Source organism: Pseudophryne corroboree, chromosome 5, assembly GCF_028390025.1.
Source record: "Pseudophryne corroboree isolate aPseCor3 chromosome 5, aPseCor3.hap2, whole genome shotgun sequence".
NCBI lineage: Eukaryota > Metazoa > Chordata > Amphibia > Anura > Myobatrachidae > Pseudophryne > Pseudophryne corroboree.
In genome coordinates this window covers 759130247-759152593 of record NC_086448.1, presented here as the reverse complement: position 1 = coordinate 759152593, position 22347 = coordinate 759130247, and the positions used below count along the sequence as shown (strand labels likewise).

The following is a 22347-nucleotide window of genomic DNA, read 5'->3' as shown; positions in this document are numbered from 1 at the left end:
TTAGAATCAGCATCACCATTCCATTGATGAGTCCACAACGCCCTCCTAGCCGAGATTGCCATGGCATTGGCCCTTGATCCCAAGGGGCCAATATCCCTCGCAGCCTCCCTTAGATAGACTGCAGCGTCCTTGATATGACCCAGCGTCAAAAGCACGCTATCCCTATCCAGGGTGTCTAAGTCAGATGACAAGTTATCTGCCCATTTTTCAATCGCACTACTCACCCATGCCGATGCTACGGCCGGCCTAAGCAACGTACCCGTAGTGACATAAATAGATTTCAAAGTAGTTTCCTGTTAACGATCTGCAGGATCTAAAAGGGCTGCCGTGTCAGGGGACGGTAGCGCCACCTTCTTGGATAATCGCGCCAGAGCTTTGTCCACCGTGGGAGAGGACTCCCATCCTAACCTATCCTTAGAGGGAAACGGGTATGCCATAGAAAATCTCCTGGGAATCAGCCACTTTTTGTCAGGAGCTACCCAAGCCTTTTCAAAAAGAGCGTTAAGTTCATGAGAGGTAGGAAACGTTACCTCAGGTTTCTTTCCTTTAAACATACAGATCCTCGTCTCAGGGACAGCGGGGTACTCAGTGATATGTAACACATCCTTTATAGCCACAATCATGTACTGAATGCTCTTAGCCAGTTTGGGATTCAACTTGGCATCATTATAGTCGACACTGGAGTCCGAATCCGTGTCGGTATCTGTATCTGCTATCTGGGTAAACGTACGCTTCTGTGACCCTGAAGTGTGAGTTTGTGACAAAACATCTCCCATGGATTGTCTCCATGCTTGGTTCTGAGACTCAGATTTGTCTAATATCTTATGCAACAAAGCCACACTTACATTTAAAACATTCCACAAATCCACCCAACCTGCAGTCGGCGCAGCCGACGCAGTCACTCCCACAGTCTGTTCTGCCCCCGCACCAGCCTCCTCCTGGGAAGAGCATCCAGCCTCAGACATGTCGACACACGTGTACCGACACCCACAATCACACTGAGCTATAGGGGACAGACACACAGTAAGGCCCTTTAGAGAGACAGAAAGGGAGTTTGCCAGCTCACACCCAGCGCCGTACCCGGTCTGACAGAATTTACAAAACCCAGACCTAGCAGCGCTTTTATATGTAAATCAATACAACACCAAATATGCTGTGCCCCCCCCCCCCCCCCCTGCTTTTGCACCCTGTTACTTGATACAGAAGTGAAGGGCCAGAATCAGCATCTCTGCAGCTTGCTGTGGAGAGAAAATGGCGCTGATTAGAGCTGGAGGACGAAGCCCCGCCCCCTACATGGCGCGCTTCTGTCCCGCTTTTATTTATACTGGTGGGGTCTGTATACAGTGCCTATGCACTGTATACTGTCATGCCAGTGCCCAAAATGAGGTTTAACTGCTGCCCAGGGCGCCCCCCCTGCGCCCTGCACCCATATAGTGTCGTTGGTGTGTGGGAGCACTGGCGCGCTGCGCGGTACCTCCGAAGGTCAGAAGTCTTCTTGCTTCTGCTACTCACCCGGCTTCTCTTCAGGCTCTGTGAGGGGGACGGCGGCGCAGCTCCGGGAACATGCAGCTAGGCGCACCAAGTGATCGGACCCTCTGGAGCTAATGGTGTCCAGTAGCCTAAGAAGCAGAGTCTTTAAACTCACAGAAGTAGGGCTGCTTCTCTCCCCTCGGTCCCACGAAGCAGGGAGCCTGTTGCCAGCAGTGCTCCCTGAAAATAATAAACCTAACAAAAGTATTTTCTAGAGAAACTCTGTAGAGCTCCCCTAGTGTGTGTCCAGTCTCTCTGGGCACAGAATCTAACCGAGGTCTGGAGGAGCCAGTTCACCCCCATTTAAAGTCTTAAAGTGCCCATGTCTCCTGCGGATCCCGTCTATACCCCATGGTCCTTTTGGAGTCCCCAGCATCTTCTAGGACGAATGAGAAATATGGTGAGGATTTTAATACTTGATTAAAATAATCACTAAAAACATAAGCGCCTACCCTTCATGCAGATTTATCAAAAATATGCCATACTTAACGCAATACATTTTAACTAAGCAACATTTTCTCTAAGCGGGTCTTTTATTGCCAGATAACATGAAAGGACCCTTCCCACTTGTGGCTGTATCTAAACATGGACATGGGTCTTCTGCCAGTAGAGGACTCCCGGCAGTTGGCTCAGCGGGCACAGGTAGAGAAGGAAATGCATACAAGCAGGGAGGAGAAGTATTCTGGTGCCTGCTTACATACTGTAGGTGAGTGGAAGAACATCCTCAGTGATCAAGCCCTTAATTACGGTACTAGCACATACTTCCCCTGCACATTACAAGCCAGAGCCTAAATGTAAAATTCTGGAATAGTCCCAGTTCAACTTCTTCTAACTTGTCAGAGCTTGCTGCACTGTAGTCCCCAAAATGTCCATGATCCTTGAAATATGCTACAGTATACTTTATGGCATTTAAATGCTAATCCAATGCATGTTAATTTATGAAGACAAGACCATAAACTCAATAGTATTACTGTACAATAGCTATTCAGAATAAGGGCAGTCATAATGAACTGGGGCATTTACATGAGGGGAAACAAATATATGATTGTAACCTGCATAAATTGAGACTCTTCAGGTGTATGTAGTGCCCATTTTATCTACCCCCTGATCCTGTTTTTATAACAGATTACCTGATAAAATCACTTTTCGTCAAACGAGATAGTGATCATAGTGACTCCTATATGACGTAACCATTAAATATTATCATAGTAGAACTCTTGTTTATTTAAATATTATTCAATATTTGCATAGCGCTAACATATTCCGTAGCACTGTATAATCAGGGAGATTACGATACTTATACCATGAAATATGCAATGAAGGGGAGACGCATCCAGCTGAATATATACAAGCAAATATGGTTTTCTTTATATGCGATCTCTTCCGACGTACATTCAGAGCACAAATGCATCCACTTCTGAATAAGAATTCTGAATTATGTGCGGAGAAACTAATGAGGGACATAGAAGCTCGGAAAGTTACAGTAGCGTTTAGCGTGGCGGGGGACAAATTGTGTATGGTCTGGGATCTTGAACAGCTTCAAGCATTCTGCAGCTGAACAAAACCCAAATCGTTGAAACGCCCTTCCTCAGGCTCCAGAAGGCACGCATGTGCCCTTTCCTAAATCCGGCTTTTACTAAGTCTCCAGCATTGTTTCAAATTTCATAAAAAAAAATATTCTGTTTCCCCTCACACATCTCTTTACTGGATTTCATATATTACTCCCATTTCAAAAGCTCTGCAGATTTCTGATCTGCCACAATATATACAACATAATAATCTCGGGAAAACAATAGCAAAAAAAAAAAACACTCAGAGAGAAGAGGTTGAAAGTGGCTCACCAGCTTTCATCATATGTCAGTGCTGTTTAATGTTTCAGCTTTTCTACTACAATACAGCCAAAGTATACTTGGCTCCGGCTACCACGTTGGCTCTGCAGGCCGTAGTGCCAGATGTAGCTAAACATGCCAATAAAAAAAACACACACACACACAACTATTTTTCTCTTTTTTTTTAATGTTTGTAAAATGCGTTAAATTAGAAAATGACCTCAGTGGAGCTTTACATGACACAGCCTTTCATCTCATATTCCTATTATGCATTAAATGCAAAACATATTGCTTGGAATTTAAAAGTATCCTATGTTTGCATTTAAATTGATATGTGTTGTTGATCATGTCAGTGTACGCAACAATATATGTTTTTATTTTGTTTTACTGTAATATGTTTTTTGCTTGCTCTAGAACGCAAAGCAGACAGAAAACATGATGATTTTCTAGAAAAGCATAAAGTTTACCCTTTGCCTATAGTCAAAGGAGGCGGCCTTTTACCTTTATAAGAATGCATAAGTAGTTGTAATGTGCTTGTTACACAATTGCCTTAGTGCATGACTGTGCATGAGATGCGTGTTTTCCCAAATTGCACTTTCATTCAATACAGCAGGTGCTTCACAGTAAAAGGTTCCAGTGTTGACACAAACAAATCAAAATTCCTGATGTAAATATGCTGCCTTCCACAGTGTACTTTGACGCGCAGTATTCAGTGGGAAACACGGGTTCACAATAATTCCACTGCTGCACTTTAGCAAAAATAAATAAATAATAATAATAAAAAAATAAAATTCTGTGCAATGTTCAAAACTTTTGTGGAAATAAGACACAGGCACCGCCATGGGTGGCAATGATGGACACTGGACCACTGCTTAACTGACAAAGTGCTGTAAATCTCAGCGGAACACTGCACTACTTTTGTAATTTTGTATTAATAAATAATTGTACTTTAAAGCATACTTCAGATTAGTCGTCAATTTCTACCGTGAATGTCTAAACTATATCCGAGCATATGGAACTAGGCGTCATTGGTGAGTTCCCACACTGCTACCTCTGAGTGCTGTCCAGATCCACCTCTCGTTAGAGTACCCTGTTTGATATACACATTTATAGAACTATGATTTCAGTTGCATTCGTGTTACGTCTAAATGTTTGTAAGGAGCATTTCCCAAGGTGATAGGGGACCAGTAATAGAGGGACATCCATGGTGATTTATTACACCATGACCTGCAAACCAGGGAGTCCAATAACCATGGCCTGTGTTAGTCTAACAGAAACACTGCACCAAGCCTTATGTGAACAGCAGAGGAGACGTAACTCATAGATGTACAAAGTGGTGGGGGTACCTCTTAAAAGGACGGTTGCCATACAAAATTTTATCCCTTAACTTTTTTTCAAACTAGCAAAATTCTAACAATAAATCTGATGTTAAAACTGAAAAAAAAAAAAATTCTATCCAATTTTGATCAGAGCGTAGCCATACGGCAACCCGCTCCATGTATATTTAGAATATCATTTTCCGTACAGCTCTCTTTTTCATGTTACAGACAAAATCTCAATTACTACCCATCTGTAGGACATCAGGGGTTACGGGTGGCGCTCAACAACCACTCCATGTTAGTCACAGTGTTCCATAAATACCACGTCTAATAATTTACATTCACTGCTTTGTGTAATGGCCTGATTCCAAATGAACATAGCAAAGTGTAGTGTGACTGTTAGTGTGCGTAAGGCATCCCACAGACCCACTCCTGCCATTGGATCAGACTCCATGACACCAATTCACCCAGAAATAGGCGTCAGTTTTATCAAATGCCCTCGCTTCACCTCATCAGGAGACCTGACCTTTGCAGCACTGATAATGTGGGGAGAATTACACGGATATAAAAGCCTATAGGAGTGGTCCCTAATGACATTTCTGCATTGTATTTCCCAGCCCTCCATATACTCTATTGGGTAAAGATTTCTGCAAGCATAATAAACTCAGTGTTCCAAAGCAACCCGTGGTTTCCATGTCACCAAAGCCTTATATGGTCTGCACATTTGTTAGCAATAAAACATCTTCACATACACATAAGAACACCTTTTTTTGTTTTGTTTAACTACTGACATTATTCACATTGTTGTGAAGCATCTTCTATCATTTTAGGAGAAAAATAAAATAATGATGACAATTAAAAACATGCACCCCTCTGAGAGGAGCTCCAGAGTGTCTGCTACATGGAGACAGGCATAGAACCTTAGTACACATTCTACACAAACCACTGGAAGGAACTGTGTCACATGTATTATTGCTCTGTAAAAGAAAATGTGATAAACATGTCACACACACACACACACACCAACCAATAACCATTCCGCTCCTGTTATTTTTAAAACACACCCTGTAAAGTGACGGTTAGGAGCTGATTGACTGATACTTTATGACTCTGCAAGGCTTAGTACATATCCCCCATTATCTGAATCCGTTTCAACATTGGATCACTCCACCACAGCCATTCCATGGATTCATACTAACTCAAGATAACAGAACTTCCATTTCAGTAAATAATCTCAAGAAGAAATTTATAAATACTGTCATGGTGTAGGTAGTTTTTCAAATTCCGAAGAAACGTATTACACAAAAGGTAACACACATACATTAAAAGCAGTAACAGATCACCTGAACCAAGATAGTGTACACCGAAGGCACCGCAATCCAGTCTAATATGGGATGGATGGATCTACAGAACCATTGTGTATTTATTGCCAGCAGATGTTTGAGATGAAGCTATTGTAAGTTAGTAAAGGTGCTAAGTTTGAATTGCACCCCTGAGGAAATCACAACATCACATAGGCAGCTACAGTATAGATGAAATGCTTAAAGAAAAGGGTGTGGAGATCCATCTGCCTTATCCCATATTCGACTGGATTCAGAAGTTTTTCATGTACACGGTGTTTCATAAAAGCGTTATAGCTTCCAGAAAATATAAATGTTGCATTTTGCTGGTTGTATGACACTTCATCAGATAGGAAACTTGTAAATGTTGGTTCGGGAGTACAAGATGATGACCTGGAATGGTCTTAGCCGAAAATCACATACAGGGGGTTATTTAGGATTGTTAGCAAACAAAAAAAGCTACAATTGGGCAAAACTATGTTGCACTGCAGGTGGGGCAGATGCAATACGTGCATAGAGATTTAGTTTAGGGTGGGTTATATTGCTTCTGTGCATGGTAAATACTGGCAGCCTAATTTCTACATCTCTTTATAATAAGACAAAGGATATCTTTGTAGTAAATATAAGGGGGCTACTTTTTATATATATATATATATATATATATATATAAACTGACCTATGCAACTAACACCTATACAGTATCCATCCAAATCTAACTCTCTCTGCACATGTTACATCTGCCCCAACTGCAGTACAACACGGTTTTGCCCAATTGCTAACTTTTTTGGTTTGCTAACAACTCTGAATAAGGCCCACAATCTGCATTGTAGCACATTGTGGTGCAGGTTGCTCCGCTGAGAGTAATAAATGAGAATTGAACTATTAGTTTTTTATCATCATCATCCTGTATTTATATGGCGCCACAAGGGGTCTACATAAAAGAAAAACAGTAAGAAAAAAAAACAAGAAAAAAAAGAAACTTGTAGTACAAATGCAGAACATGGACAATATTTATAAGTGTAAAGATCCCGAACTGCACTTCAAAAAAGTTGCCCCCTTCTTCCAGATACAGTGGCGTGTGCTATTTCTTGCCTGAAATGCTAAGAGTGAATGCAGTTACATACGTTATACAGGGAGCTTTATATACTGTACAGTGCAGGTCTTCATGTCGCCTGCAAACCCAGTGTTCTTATTTTTAACATATGATTTGTTTTAGTCAGTGCTACAAAACATGGAAAACAATGGGGGCTCTCTATTATAAAACATGAACATTTAATTTAGGAGATCCGCATACAGACAGAGGACACACCAACACATAAAGCATACAATGCAGACTGCCTGTAAAACTGCAAAGATCTAAAACCAGGCCTGTGCTGTAAGGACACTGGCAGTAGTCTGTACGATTACAATAGGAATATGTTTTTTCACAGTACAAAAAAATACATTATTTAATGACAGTATACACATGCAGTTATTTCAACAAGGTTTGGACCATATCTATTTTATTAAGTAAATATAGTTATAAACATATTGATTTCAATTGACAGCACAATCGGGGGAAAATTATAAAATTAACAAGATGAATCACATCTGAGTAGACAGAATTGTGGAGGTGGGGGTTCTACGGTATCTCTGCTCACTATATCATGTGCCATGTGGCTGTGGTTGCCATGGTAGCCCATGATATTGATCATATTTATAAATCATTAACACCTGCCTGAAGAAACAAACAAAAGGTAAAGAGGTATTCTTCTTATAGTTTTTTTGAGGTACAGTATTGCTACTTCAATATTAAGACCATTTCCCTTTCCTGGCTGTAAAATCTTAATCCCGTTCTGGGATTGGTCTATAGAAAGCGCGCATTAGAGAAAAAAAAAATAAGTGCCCGAAATTCTATCAATGATAATAAGTTAGGGTTAAACGAAAGAAAAAATCAGCTTAAGACTGGATATACATTTTTGGAGCTTGCAGACATAGGGCTGAATTCTATTAGCCAAGGGCTAATCTGTCTGCTGGGGCTTTTCAATAACAGCCCGTGGCAGCTTGACCAGAAATCCGTGGGAAGTGCCCTTATCATGAGTGTCGCGAATGGAAAATGGGCAGTAATTGGATAGTCTCGGCGTAAAACCCAAACGCTTCCATCCTTTCGCCCGTGCAGTAAATGACCGTGGCTATAGAATCTTTGGTGCCCTAAATCCTCCAATTTAACATACTTAGACAATATCAAAACATTGCGTAAGGAGATAAAACTACAGCAAATACAACAAGAGTGAAGCTGTATATGGTTGGCATGACGGAGATGTGTATGTTACCTTATGTGGTGGGCTCTGATGTATCTTCTGCCATTGGTCTATTTATAGATGGCATATAGGTTTCAGTATGAAATACTGGTGGCCGGTATACAGACAGCAGTATTCCGGCCACCAGTAAGCCTGCATCGGGGCGAGCTCTAGAAAGCCTTTAGGGCATGCTGCACTCGCCACGTTGCGGACACGGTGGCTCACTGCATTCGCCACAGGTTATATTTTCCCTCTATGGGTGGCGTGGACACCCACAGAGAAAGAATAGCCTGTGGCACTGGTATTCCGGCAGCGGCATTTCACCGCTAGTCGGGATTCCGGCGTACGGCAATGTGATATATTAATATATATATATAAATAATAAGAATTTACTCACCGGTAATTCTATTTCTCGTAGTCCGTAGTGGATGCTGGGTACTCCGTAAGGACCATGGGGTATAGACGGGCTCCGCAGGAGACTGGGCACTCTTAAAAGAAAGATTAGGTACTATATCTGGTGTGCACTCGCTCCTCCCTCTATGCCCCTCCTCCAGACCTCAGTTAGGGAAACTGTGCCCAGAAGAGCTGACATTACTAGGAAAGGATTTGGAATCCAGGGTAAGACTCATACCAGCCACACCAATCACACCGTACAACTCGTGATAACTATACCCAGTTAACAGTATGAACAATAACTGAGCCTCTCTCAACAGATGGCTCATACAATAACCCTTTAGTTAAGCAATAACTATATACATGTATTGCAGAGAGTCCGCACTTGGGACGGGCTCCCAGCATCCACTACGGACTACGAGAAATAGAATTACCGGTGAGTAAATTCTTATTTTCTCTGACGTCCTAGTGGATGCTGGGGACTCCGTAAGGACCATGGGGATTATACCAAAGCTCCCAAACGGGCGGGAGAGTGCGGATGACTCTGCAGCACCGAATGAGCAAACTCAAGGTCCTCCTCAGCCAGGGTATCAAACTTGTAGAATTTTGCAAAAGTGTTTGAACCCGACCAAGTAGCAGCTCGGCAAAGTTGTAAAGCCGAGACCCCTCGGGCAGCCGCCCAAGAAGAGCCCACCTTCCTCGTGGAATGGGCTTTTACTAATTTAGGATGCGGCAGTCCAGCCGCAGAATGTGCAAGCTGAATCGTGCTATAGATCCAGCGAGCAATAGTCTGCTTTGAAGCAGGAGCACCCAGCTTGTTGGGTGCATGCAGGATAAATAGCGAGTCAGTTTTTCTGACTCTAGCCATCCTGGAAACAAAGTTTCAGGGCCCGGACTACGTCCAGCAACTTGGAATCCTCCAAGTCCCTAGTAGCCGCAGGCACCACAATAGGTTGGTTCAAATGAAACGATGATACCACCTTAGGGAGAAATTGGGGACGAGTCCTCCATTCTGCCCTTTCCATATGTAAGATCAGATATGGGCTTTTACATGACAAAGCCGCCAATTCTGACACACGCCTAGTCCAAGCTAAGGCCAAAAGCATGACCACTTTCCACGTGAGATATTTTAGCTCCACGGTCTTAAGTGGCTCAACCAGTGGGATTTTAGGAATCCAACACACGTTAAGATCCCAAGGTGCCACTGGAGGCACAAAAGGGGCTGAATATGCAGCACCCCTGTAACAACGTCCGAACTTCAGGCAGTGAAGCCAGTTCTTTTTGAGAGAAAAAGGGATAGGGCCGAAATCTTGGCCTTTATGGATCCTAATTTTAGGCCCATAGTCACTCCTGACTGTAGGAAGTGCAGGAATCGACCCCCCTGGAATTCCTCTGTAGGGCCTTCCCGGCCACACACCAAGCAACCTATTTTCGCCATATACAGTGAAAAAGTCTTGCTGTCACGTCTTTCCTAGCCTTTATCAGCGTAGGAATAACTGCATCCGGAATGCCCTTTTCCGCTAGGATCCGGCGTTCAACCGCCATGCCGTCCAACGCAGCCGCGGTAAGTCTTGGATCAGACAGGGTCCCTGTTGCAACATGTCCTGACTGAGAGGCAGAGGCCATGGGTCCTCTGAGAGCATTTCTTGCAGTTCCGAGTACAGAGTCCTTCTTGGCCAATCCGGAGCAAAGAATATTGTTCACACTCCTCCGTTTATTACAATTCTCAGCCCTTGGGTCTGAGAGGAAGAGGAGGGAATATATAGACCGACTGGAACACCCACGGTGTTACTAGTGCGACCACAGCTATCGCCTGAGAGTCCCTTGACCCAGCGTAAAACCTTTTTTATCTTTTTATTGAGGTGGGACACCATGTAGTCCACCTGAGGCAGTTTCCATCAATTTGCAAAACTGCGCGAAGACTTCCTGATGAAGTCACCACTTTCCCGGGTGGAGGTCGTGTCCACTCCCGGAATGAACACTGCTGACAGTGCGCTTACTTGATTCTCCGCCCAGCGAAGAATTCTGGTGGCTTCTACCCTCGCCACCCTGCTCCTTGTGCCGCCCTGGTGGTTTACATGAGCCCCTGCGGTCTGACTGGATCAGAACCGGTTGGTCGCGAAGCAGGAACTCCGCTGGACTTAGGGCGTTGTATATGGCCCTTAGTTCCAGGATATTGATGTGAAGGCAAGTCTGTTGGCTTGACCACAAACCTTGGAATTTTCTTCCCTGTGTAACTGCCCCCCACCCTCGGAGGCTTGCATCCGTAGTCACCAGGACCCAGTCCTGAATGCCGAATCTGCGGCCCTCGAGAAGGTGAGCACTCCGCAGCCACCACAGGAGAGACACCCTGGCCCTGGGGGATAGGGTGATTAACCGATGCATCTGAAGATGTGATCTGGACCACTTGTCCAGTAAGTTCCATTGTCCTTGCATGGAACCAGCCGAAGGGGATGGCCTCGTATGATGCCATCATCCTTCCCAGGACTCGAGTGCAGTAATGCACTGACACCTGTTTTGGTTTTCAATGGATTCCTGACCAGTGTCATGAGCTCCTGAGCTCTCTCTATCGGGAGATAAACCCTCTTCTGGTCTGTGTCTAGGATCATGTCTAGGCGAGGCAGATGAGCTGTAGGAACCAACTGCGACTTCGGAATATATAGAATCCAGTCGTGTTGCCGTTTCACTTCCAGAGAAGGTGATACGCTGTCCAGCAACTGCTCTCTTGATCTCGCTTTTATGAGGAGATCATCCAAGTATGTGATAATAGTGACACCTTGCTTCCGCAGGAGCACCATCATATCCGCCATTACCTTGGTGAAATTGGTAATGACAATCCCGTACCGCAATTCTGAGGTACGCCTGATGAGGTGGATAAATGGGGACACGAAGGTATGCATCCCTTATGTCCCGATTCATTTCAGGCTTGCAATGACCGCTCTTAGCGATTCCATCTTGAACCTGAACCTTTTCAGGTATATGTTCAGGGATTTTAATACAATATGGGTCTAACCGAACCGTCTGGTTTCGGGATTATAACATGGTCGAATAATAACACCCTCTTGTTGAAGGAGGGGACCCTTGACCACCACCTGTTGAAGATACAATTTACGAATTGCAGTTAACACTGGCTCCCTCTCTTGGGGGGAAGCCCGCCGGGTCCTCGGTGAGGGGGCATCTTCTCACAGTCCAGCCTGTATCCCTGCGATACAATTTCTATTGCCCGGGGATCTAACAGGGAGTGAACCCACTTGTGGCTGAACTTACGAAGGCGTGTCCCCACCGGGCCTAGCTCTGCCTGTGGAGCCCCAGCGACATGCGGTGGATTTTTGTAGAGGCCGTGGAGGACTTCTGTTCCTGGGGACTAGCTGTGTTGTACAGCTTCTTTCCTCTGCCCCCGGCTCTGACAAGAAAGGACGCACCTCAGACTTTCTTGTTTCTTTATTCGAAAAGCTGCATTTAATAATGTCGTGCTTTCCTAGGCTGTGCAGGAATATAAGGCAAAATATCAGAATTACCAGCTATAGCTGTGGAGACCAGGCCCGAGAACCTTTCTCCACACAATCCTCAGCCTTCCCTATGCCTCTTAAGTCGGCATCATCTGTCCAATGTATATTCTACAGGACACGTCAAGCAGAAATCAACATAGCTTTTGTCTCTAGGACCCAGTATACTCATGTCCCTTTGGGCATGCTTTATAATTATATATCTATCACTTAAGACAGCATCTTAAAATATTTATATGCATACTAGGGTCTCAATCTCTGCTGATAAGGTACCTGTCCACGCTGCCACAGCGCCATAAACCCATGCCGACACAATCGCCGGTCTGGGTAGTATACCAGAATGTGCACACTATCTGCAGGATCCCTGAGAATAGCTAGTGCAAACAGGACACCCAAGGGGAAGATTCTCAACACATCCTGGCCCTAGTGGGGAAAGGATACAGCCTGAGAATTCTCTTGTGGGAAGCTGCCGTCTCTTGTCTGGAGATTCCCGCTCTTTTTCCTCATGAGAGGAGGGAAATTTACCTCAGCATTCTTCCCCTTAACATGTGTACTCTCGTGTCAGGGACAGATGAGTCATCAGTGATATGCAAATCATCTTTTATTCCAATAATCATATATTGAATATCTTTTAGCCCTCTTGGCTGTAACTTTGCATTATCGTAGTCGACAGTGGAGTTAAACTCCGTGTCGATACTTTGTTATTTTGGATAGTGAACATAGAGAGACTCTGAAGGACTCTGTGACATAGGGACAGACCAGGGTAGATTTCCTTTCTGTTCCCTAACCTTTTGTGCAATAATTTTACCTCAGTACTTACACATATCCAAACAGGTGTCGGCGTTGTCGACGGAGACACCCTCCCACACACACATCCGCTCTATCACCTCCTTAGAGGAGCCTTTTACCTCAGACATGTCGACACACGCGTACCGACACACCACACACACAGGGGATGCTCTATTTGAAGACAGTTCCCCCACCAGGCCCTTTGGAGAGACAGAGAGAGAGTATGCCAGCACACACCACAGCGCTATATAATACAGGGATGTACACTATACTGAGTGATTTTTCCCCTATAGCAGCTTATATACACAGTTTTGCGCCTAAATTTATGTGCCCCCCCTCTCTTTTTTACCCTTTGTGTACCAGGATACTGCATGGGAGAGCCTGGGGAGCTTCCTTCCAGCTGAGCTGTGAAGAGAAAATGGCGCCGGTGTGCTGAGGAAGAAGGCCCGGCCCCCTCAGCGGCGGGCTTCTGTCCTTTTATGTACTTTAATGGCGGGGGTTTACCAGACTGTATTATGTGCTTTTCTCCAAGTAAGGTAATCTAATTGCTGCCCAGGGCGCCCCCCAGCGCCCTGCACCCATCAGTGACCGGAGTGTGTGGTGTGCTAAGGGAGCAATGGCGCACAGCTGCAGTGCTGTGCGCTACCTTAATGAAGACCGGAGTCTTCAGCCGCCGATTTTCAACTTCTCTTCGTTCTTCTGGCTCTGCAAGGGGGATGGCGGCGCGCCTCCGGGTCCGGACGACCGAGGACTGGGCCTGTGTTCGATCCCTCTGGAGCTAATGGTGTCCAGTAGCCTTAGAAGCCCAAGCTAGCTGCAAACAGGTAGGTTCGCTTCTCTCCCCTCAGTCCCACGTAGCAGTGAGTCTGTTGCCAGCAGATCTCACTGAAAATAAAAAACCTAACAAATACTTTCTTTTCTAGGAAGCTCAGGAGAGCCCCTAGGGTGCATCCAGCTCTGGCCGGGCATAGATACTAACTGAGGTCTGGAGGAGGGGCATAGAGGGAGGAGCCAGTGCACACCAGATATAGTACCTAATCTTTCTTTTAAGAGTGCCCAGTCTCCTGCGGAGCCCGTCTACACCCCATGGTCCTTACGGAGTACCCAGCATCCACTAGGACGTCAGAGAAATAATGTGATATATTACTCACCCGGCATATATTACTCACATATTACAGTGGGGCTGCGTATTGTACGCATGGAGGTGTAAATAGCAGAAATTGGGCGTGCCATTGTATGTGGGGTGTAATGAGATAGGCACTGCATGTGTCTACATTTTCACATATACAGGCTTATGTGTCATTTGTATTATATGACTTGTTTTGTTATGATGCTGCTCCTTCTTGTGTTTTGTATGTGTTTTGCTTTTAGCTGTCCTTAGTACGAATATCGGCCTGTGTGGATACTTTCTGCAGATGCACATACATAACAAATGAGGGGTAATGGTACAAAACAGGAGTTATACAAATCTTCATTCTATTTCACTGTACACACCTGAAAATATGAAATACCTCATAATATAAGTATAAATATGAATTATTTTACTCATAAGGAAATCATGAACACATAAATCTGCATTATGGGGCTTTTGTAGATAACCAAGGGTTAAGTGCGGTTAGTCCGCTCTCTCTTACCTCAGCAGCCATGTTTGTTTGTTCAAATCCAACCATGTTCGCCTGTACCAGCTGTTGCAGAAGTTCTACTTGAGCCACACTTAGGAAGAAGTCCAAGCTTGTGGTAATATTCACTTCCAAGGAATGGCCACACACTAAAATATCCTGAGGTGAAAAGGTAGATCTCATGTCATTTCTGTTTACTTGAGCACTGGGGACCGAACAAACCTCAGAAAAATCCATGTATAACATATCTTAAATCAACTGCACCTGAAATACCTACACGCGGGTGCCAAATTCTTCAAACAGAGATTATTTTCATTTGTAATCAATACTAGCGTTCCGTTGCTGACCAAGTCTGACAAGTCAAAAAATACCCCCATTCACGCGTACCTCAGAGAACCTCTAATAACACTGTGTGAAACGGCAAGGTTATCATAATATGTATTCTGATGCAAGGCAGATGACAGGGATTCAAAGGCAGATGAATGCTCGGAGCTGGTGATATAAGCCCATTTGGTGCCAGGGAGGCGTGTAATGCATGCAGTACATCGAGTACTCACTAAATGGCCATTTAGAGAAAATCTGAATATGGAAAACAGTAAAGACACATGGATTCTAAAAATCCTTACATCTTTACAGTGATAGATATAGATAGTGAAATACAATAAAACATTACAGTGTACATATTAAAGCCTGTCTACAATGTAAGGCATTGACACAAACATCCATCCATACTGTAAATGTATTTTTATTAGTAATTCACAATAGTAGCGGTCTAAGGGGTCTATTCATGAAGCAGTGAAAAGAGTGGAGAAGTGAGCCTGTGGAGAAGTTGCCCATGGCAACCATTCAGCTGCTCCGTACAATTGTTAAGTATGCAAATTATAAAAGTTACTTCAATGCTGATTGGATGCCATGGGCAACTTCTCCACTGGCTCACTTCTCCACACTTTTCACTGCTTCATCAATAGACCCCACTATCTCTCCATTTTACATGTGGATTAATAGAGATTGCAAACAATATGTATTGTTTAAATCCTTATTATGTGAAAACATGTAAAATTTCTGACCAACCCCATCTGTGTTAGGTGACTGACGGCAGGGTATTAATCGATAAAGTTTGCCTACATTTGAACCAAGTACAATACGCATGTTTACTTCAGGTTTATAAGCTGCAGTTGCAGGCTGCCTACTTTGAGTGCAGTGTTTGTTGTTTTGTGAATTTTTTTTAAACATGACGCATGTATAAATTCGCCAAATGGTTTTTGCTATATGTATGGATAATTTACAGGGAAGTAACAATGCCGGTCAATCACACAGAAGCTAATGCATGTTTATTACTGTATGGGTGATCAAGATAAAAAATGGGCACAACATATGTGCTGTATAACGTGTTATCTTTGTCTGATATAAAGGTTTGATTTTTGTACTGGTTTACAACTACATGTCAAGTACAGTCCAACAAACAGATGCCTTTTATGTAACATGGCAATTTCTATGGTCCAATGATCTGAGGTATAGTATGTTTTAGTGATGACTTGTCAATATTATTCATCGTTAGTTCTCAATGAACATAAATTGCAAAAAATAAATAAAAAATTAGTAAGTTTTTTGCGGTTCCAATGAAAAAATGAGGTTTTTTTTTTTGAAGAAAAAGTTAATTTAACACTGAATATTCCAATCTCCCATCTGCAATAAGACCAGTGCTACATAAACGTGAACTCCTGAAGCTTCCCGCCATCTAGCTTGGAGGAATTCACCACTCCAAAATAGGAGCCAGAATCACCTGTGCCTGCTGCAGGTCCCACCACATCCTGATACCCTAGTAACAGTCATGAACGTGACAACAGAAACCCTAACACTTAATTGAGCAAAGTGAGCTAAGTGACTTAGGGATCTGACACTTTTAAAATCAACACACTGAAATATTAGGATCCAGTCTGCGCCAAAGGAATTCGCTTGCTGAAGACACGAGGATTTCTGTGTGCAGAAAATGACATGAAAACCTTGGATGTTACTATGAAATGTAAGGATCCCCTTGTGTTGCTAAGATGGATGGATGTAATAGGGTTTCAGCCCACGCTGCGGGTCATGGTTGGTCGGCATGCTGACCGTCTGGATTGTGAGGGGGCGGGATGTAAGGGGAGGTATTGTGACCGGCGCTCTCCTGAACGACGGTCATATAACTACATCCCGTTTTTCCTATTCAATTGAAGGTGAGAAAAATGAGTCATGATGATTACTCACCTTCTGCAGCGCAGCCTTCTTCCTCTGGATCCTGACAGGCCGGTCTTCTGCATCAACGGTGTGTAAGTATGTGTGAGTGTGTATGATACCTTTGTGACCCCCTGTTAGGTGTGTATGTGTGTGTGGCTACCCTCCCATGTGTGTTCGTAGGCATCAGCAGGGAGAACAACATATCTCAGCAGCCCCCTCCCCTCCCAGCATCCTCCCCCACAGTGGAAAGATGGAGGTTACATGGGCCTAATTCAGACCTGATCACTCGCTAGGGTTTTTTTGCACTGCTGTGAACAGATGGTCGCCGTCCACTGGGGAGTGTATTTTCGCTTTGCAAGTGTGCAAACGTATGTGCAGCCAAGCGCCACAAAAAACACTTTGTGCAGTTTCTGAGTTGCCCAGGACTTACTCAGCCGCTGCGATCACTTCAGCCTGTCCGGGACCGGAATTAACTTCAGGAACCCTCCCTGCGAGCGCTTGGACACGCCTGCGTTTTTCCTACCACTCCCAGAAAACGGTCAGTTGACACCCACAAACGCCTTCTTCCTGTCAATCTCCTTGCGATCGGCTGTGCAAATGGATTCTTTGTAAAAGCCATCGCACAGCAACGATCCGCTTTGTACCTGTGCGACGCACATGCGCATTGCGGTGCATATGCAGTTCTGACTTGATCGCAGCGCTGCAAAAAACGCTAGCGAGCGATCAGGTCTGAATTAGGCCCTATGACCAGGTGCCGCAGAGACCACCAGACCGGCTGGAACACACAGATAAAATATCTAACATTTTTTTGATTCTGGACGGAAAATAACCCGCAACCAATTTTTATCAATTGGATTGCACAGGGAGCGCACATACCTGCGGTAATCCAGAATTGGGCACGAGGACTGCAAGGTTTTTTGCGGCCAAAACCCTAAACCTCTAAAACTATCTCCTGTGTAGGCCAAACTCTGCACTTACTTTTGGCCAAAACGCCACCCATGTTTGGGCTCCATATGCGTACATATTGACCCCCTCACCCCACAGGATCATTGCCCCCTTTATGTAAACAGGTGCTCATTTAATTACTAAGGAGTTCTCCCAGTTTCAGTAAGAGTGAATTAATGATGACATTCAAGGCATAGAAGTTACAGATACAGCCAGGAAACAATGGTCTAAGCTCTCACCTCCGCATGCATAGCGTCATGGGTGGACACCTTACTGAAGATTATAGCCGGAGCAGCGGTAACCCGCACTGTGAAGTCTGTTAGAATCGGGCTCAGTATTGCTCGCCGTTCTTGATGCCGTCTGATGCTGAAGGGGGGAAGCACATTAACATACAAGTTTAGGAGTTAGCTGACCTTACAAACCACGGAACATACAGTAGAACACGGTAATAGCTAGTGACTGAGTTATGTTTTTTGTCTGTGTTATTTCTTTAACAGGGGGCATCTTGCTCCCATGGATTTTTCTATTTAGATAATAACGTTAAACCACTATTATCTTGGAATTATACCAATTAAGTTGTCAGAACACAAATAATAAACTATAGCAGTAACGTAATTGTCTGTTCTACTCCGGTGTTAATTTCACAATTCAAAAATGCAGCATTGGAAGAAAAATACTGGATCACTGAGCCGGGATAAATGACAGACAAGACTTCCGCATATAATTCTCCAGTGTCAGTTATCCAAAAGGAAAGCTTGCAATAATAAAACTATTCCTTCCTGACCATGAGGTCGCAGATACAGGGAAACGCAAGTCGTGCATAATTGCTCCTGTATTGTCTGCACAATACTGAATGCATATATTGGCTTATATGCCGTATTGATGGATCTTAGCAGAGAGGACTATCCCTATGTGTACACTTGGTTTTATACTGTAGCTGCCTATATCATCAGCATTGCACCAGCTCTACACAACAGAAGTGTCCTAAATACGTCATGCGGGGCAAGACTCCTGTCTCAAGTAAGCCACGCCGATTGTCTACCTTCGCATGAACAGTGTCTTAGTCGCAAGAACAAAACTGCTTCACTAGACTGTGTTGTTGATTCATTTGATATGCAACACTTGTATATACTGTATGTGTGCGACTGAATATGAATCTGTATACAGCAGAACTTGGCACCAAAAAGGTGCCAACTTTTGGTGCAACTGCAGCAATAGTGTATGAGGACACATCTGTAGGTGTGAAAGCTATGTCTGAAAACAGGCGTATCTACACGTCCATCCAACTCTACATAGCATGGGCGCCTTAACAGAGGAGGAGGCCTGTGTCCAACCTCCTCCGTCTGGGACCCCTCCTCTGCAGCCGGCGCCCATCAGCGTTATAGAGTCTGGGTACTAGAGGATGTACAGACTCTATTGCGCATGCTCAAATCTCCAGGGAAATGGCGCAGCGGCTATTTTCCCAGAGATTTTCTTACTGCAGCATGCGCAAATCTCCGAAAAAATGGGTGCAGCGCCATTTACCGGAGATCTGAGGAGAGATGCTACCGACGATAGGGGATTCCAGAGAGGTGATTTCAAAAATGGGTGCAGGGTGTGCGGTGTGGGCCCCTCTGATACACCACTGTGACGTAGGCACAAATCTGTCGGTATCTATCTACGTGTGAAGAATACCTGGCTACAGCCAATTCCGCACCTTCCAGTCACATGTTGAGATGAGACAGAAATGCATAGGTTTTGGCATCAACTGTACTTGCGCACATTTGGATCTGGAGTATGCGCAAGATAAGATCTGCAGACAGCATACCGTTGAGCTATGCAACAGCCGCATGATATACACAATTTTCTCAGTCGTTTGTAAAAGCTGCGGTGTAGCACTCACCGCCGGTGAATAGATGTCACGCTCGTGACCAGGGCATCTATTCACAGTGAGGGGAAGGCTTGGGGGGCAGTCCAACATCTCCTCTTTAGAGTAACAAACAGGGAATGTGCTGTGAGACCACGCCCCCTCCCCAAGTGGTCACGCCTCCCCTTTTCAGTAGTGCGAGTCCTCTCCCAGACAGCGCCCGGCACCCTAGAGTGAACACTACAGGCCATCAGTTTGCCCATCGGTATTCAGTACAAAGCTAAGCTATGTGCAGTGTAACTTATTATATAACATGAAGCAGAAAGCAAGACTTTCCTATAAGAGCATACTAACATTATTTACACCAGTGATGGGCAACCGGATACACTTTGGGGGCTGCATTTGGCGTCCCACACATTACTCTTATTCTCAGTATACAGTCAAATACATTTAATCAAAGAAAGAGACACCTATCTGTAACAATATGTCAGTAGGCCTGTTAAACTAGCGTCACAAGCCATAATAAAAAAATCAGACAACACAGCAAGAAGGAGCTGGGGCTGAAAGTAAAGGCTTGGAGGGCCGCATGTGGCCCCAGGACCGCTTGTTGTATCTAAATGCAAATTTCCATAATTACCAAGTAATCCCCATCTGTAGTGATACAATGCGCATTCCCATCGGCATGTAGGAAAACATTTACAATGTTGACATTCAAAAAGTTGACACCACAATGTCACATTAGGGTTAGGGTGCCTGTGGGAGGGTCAGGGTTGGGCACTAAACATACTGTAGACTTTGAAGGAAGATAAGAACCTCTTGGGCCATCTAGTCTGCTCCTGTTTTTTTTTTTTTTTTATCCTTTAGGTAATCTCAAACCTTTTTGATCCTTAGTTCTTTGTAAGGATATTCATATGTCCTTTACTAGGGGGAGGTTAGTGTTAGGCTGCCTGTGGGAGGGTCAGGGTTGAGCACTAGTGGGAGGTTAGTGTTAGGCTGCCTGTGGGAGGGTCAGGGTTGGGCACTAGGGGGAGGTTAGTGTTAGGCTGCCTGTGGGAGGGTCAGGGTTGGGCACTAAGGGGAGGTTAGTGTTAGGCTGCCTGTGGGAGGGTCAGGGTTGGTCACTAGGGGGAGGTTAGTGTTAGGCTGCCTGTGGGAGGGTCAGGGTTGGGCTCTAGGGGGAGGTTAGTGTTAAGGCCCGTACACACTGGTCGATGTATCGGCCGTTCTCTTGAACGGCCGATACATCGCGGGACCGTCGGCCAGTGTGTACGGGCGATACGTCTGTGAACTCCGTCGTTCACAGACGTATCGCGTCGGCCGCGTACACATGCTGCGGCGGCCGGCGGTGATTGACAGGTGAACTGGGCGGGCGCGCCCAGTTCATGACGTCGTTCCCCCCGACGGATCGGGCTGTGTGTATGCACAGCACACTGCCCGATCCGTACATAGATATATCTGCAGATCAATTGATCTGCAGATATATCTAATAGTGTGTACCCACCTTTAGGCTGCCTGTGGGAGGGTCAGAGTTGGTCACTAGGGGGAGGTTAGTGTTAGGCTGCCTGTGGGAGGGTCAGGGTTGGGCACTAGGGGGAGGTTAATGTTAGGCTGCCTGTGGGAGGGTCAGGGTTGGTTTGGCACTAGGGGGAGAATAGTGTTAGGCTGCAGGGGGGTTATGGTTAGGCACTAGAGGGAGGGTTAGGGATGATCAGAAGTCTAACCCGAAAGCAGCGGTGACATGACTGCCAGGACCCAGAATCCCTCTGCAGCCGCCAGGAGCAAGTAAGACATCCCTGGCACACTAGGGACAATATGTCAACATTCTAACATGTCGACATTTTATTCAGCATCTACATGATGAATGTTTGCATGGTTAACATCGACATCTTCATGTCTACATACCACACCCATTCTTACAGTTTGGTCCATCTGGTAATATGGCTGGACAGTAACCCCACCCCAGTAGTGGCTAGCCATAGTGTTTAATTCATCATCAGGATACAGAACATGGGTCACCCAGCTATTACAGCAGGTCCTCAATCTTTTTTTTTCAATTTGTGCTAAGGAGCACCAGCCCAATATTATCAAGTTATGTCTTTGCTGGTGAAGACACAATGTTAATTGTTTGGGGGTTGTGTACAGGTATATTGGTGTGACCCAGAGCAGAATACCTACCAAACTAATTGTTCAAAACCCTGCAAACAACAAACATATTGAGCATTAAGTGGGTGGGGCTTGGACAGCCTGTAGCCAATCAAATCTTTATAATGTTAACAACAGCACAGCATACTACAGATCTACCAATGCCCCATCCGTGTCCACGTGTCAGGAGGTTGAATGTGAGAGAGGGACAGGCCAACACGTAACCAACACCAGCAACCACAGCCACACGGAACAGTGATGGGAGTATCCTGTAACATTGGTGCAGGAAGACTGTGTTGTTCTATGAAAACCATATTTCATTTACAATATGTTGAAAAAAAATTTTTTTTTAGTACAAATGTTTTTTTTAATATACTTTTATATTATCCTAAACATAATCTCTTTAAACTAGTCTTGGCATAGCCTTTTGTGCTTTTTATTAACTTAACAAATGTAGTAAGTGATATTTAAGTATTTTTCAACACCAATACAGAAGAACCTTTGGCAAATAACATTGTAGGGTTGAATAGATATTAATCAAAAAACTAATAAAAAGGAGAAGAGAAGAAAAAAAAAAAAAAACAGAAGCATAATTT

The 22347-nt window shown here is 44.5% G+C and overlaps 1 protein-coding gene across 5 annotated transcripts in view; it reads right to left on the bottom strand.

Moving 5' to 3' along the window:
* VPS13B (vacuolar protein sorting 13 homolog B) overlaps nucleotides 1-22347 on the bottom strand; it is a 1616194-nt gene that overhangs the window by 480587 nt on the left and 1113260 nt on the right. For all 5 annotated transcript variants that reach the window (XM_063924187.1, XM_063924188.1, XM_063924189.1 and 2 more), the window contains exons 32-33: nucleotides 18003-18129; nucleotides 14620-14763 (exon numbers count right to left, since the gene is read on the bottom strand). In XM_063924187.1, the coding sequence (XP_063780257.1) occupies nucleotides 14620-14763; nucleotides 18003-18129 (271 nt within the window). The remainder of the gene's footprint in view (nucleotides 1-14619; nucleotides 14764-18002; nucleotides 18130-22347) is intronic.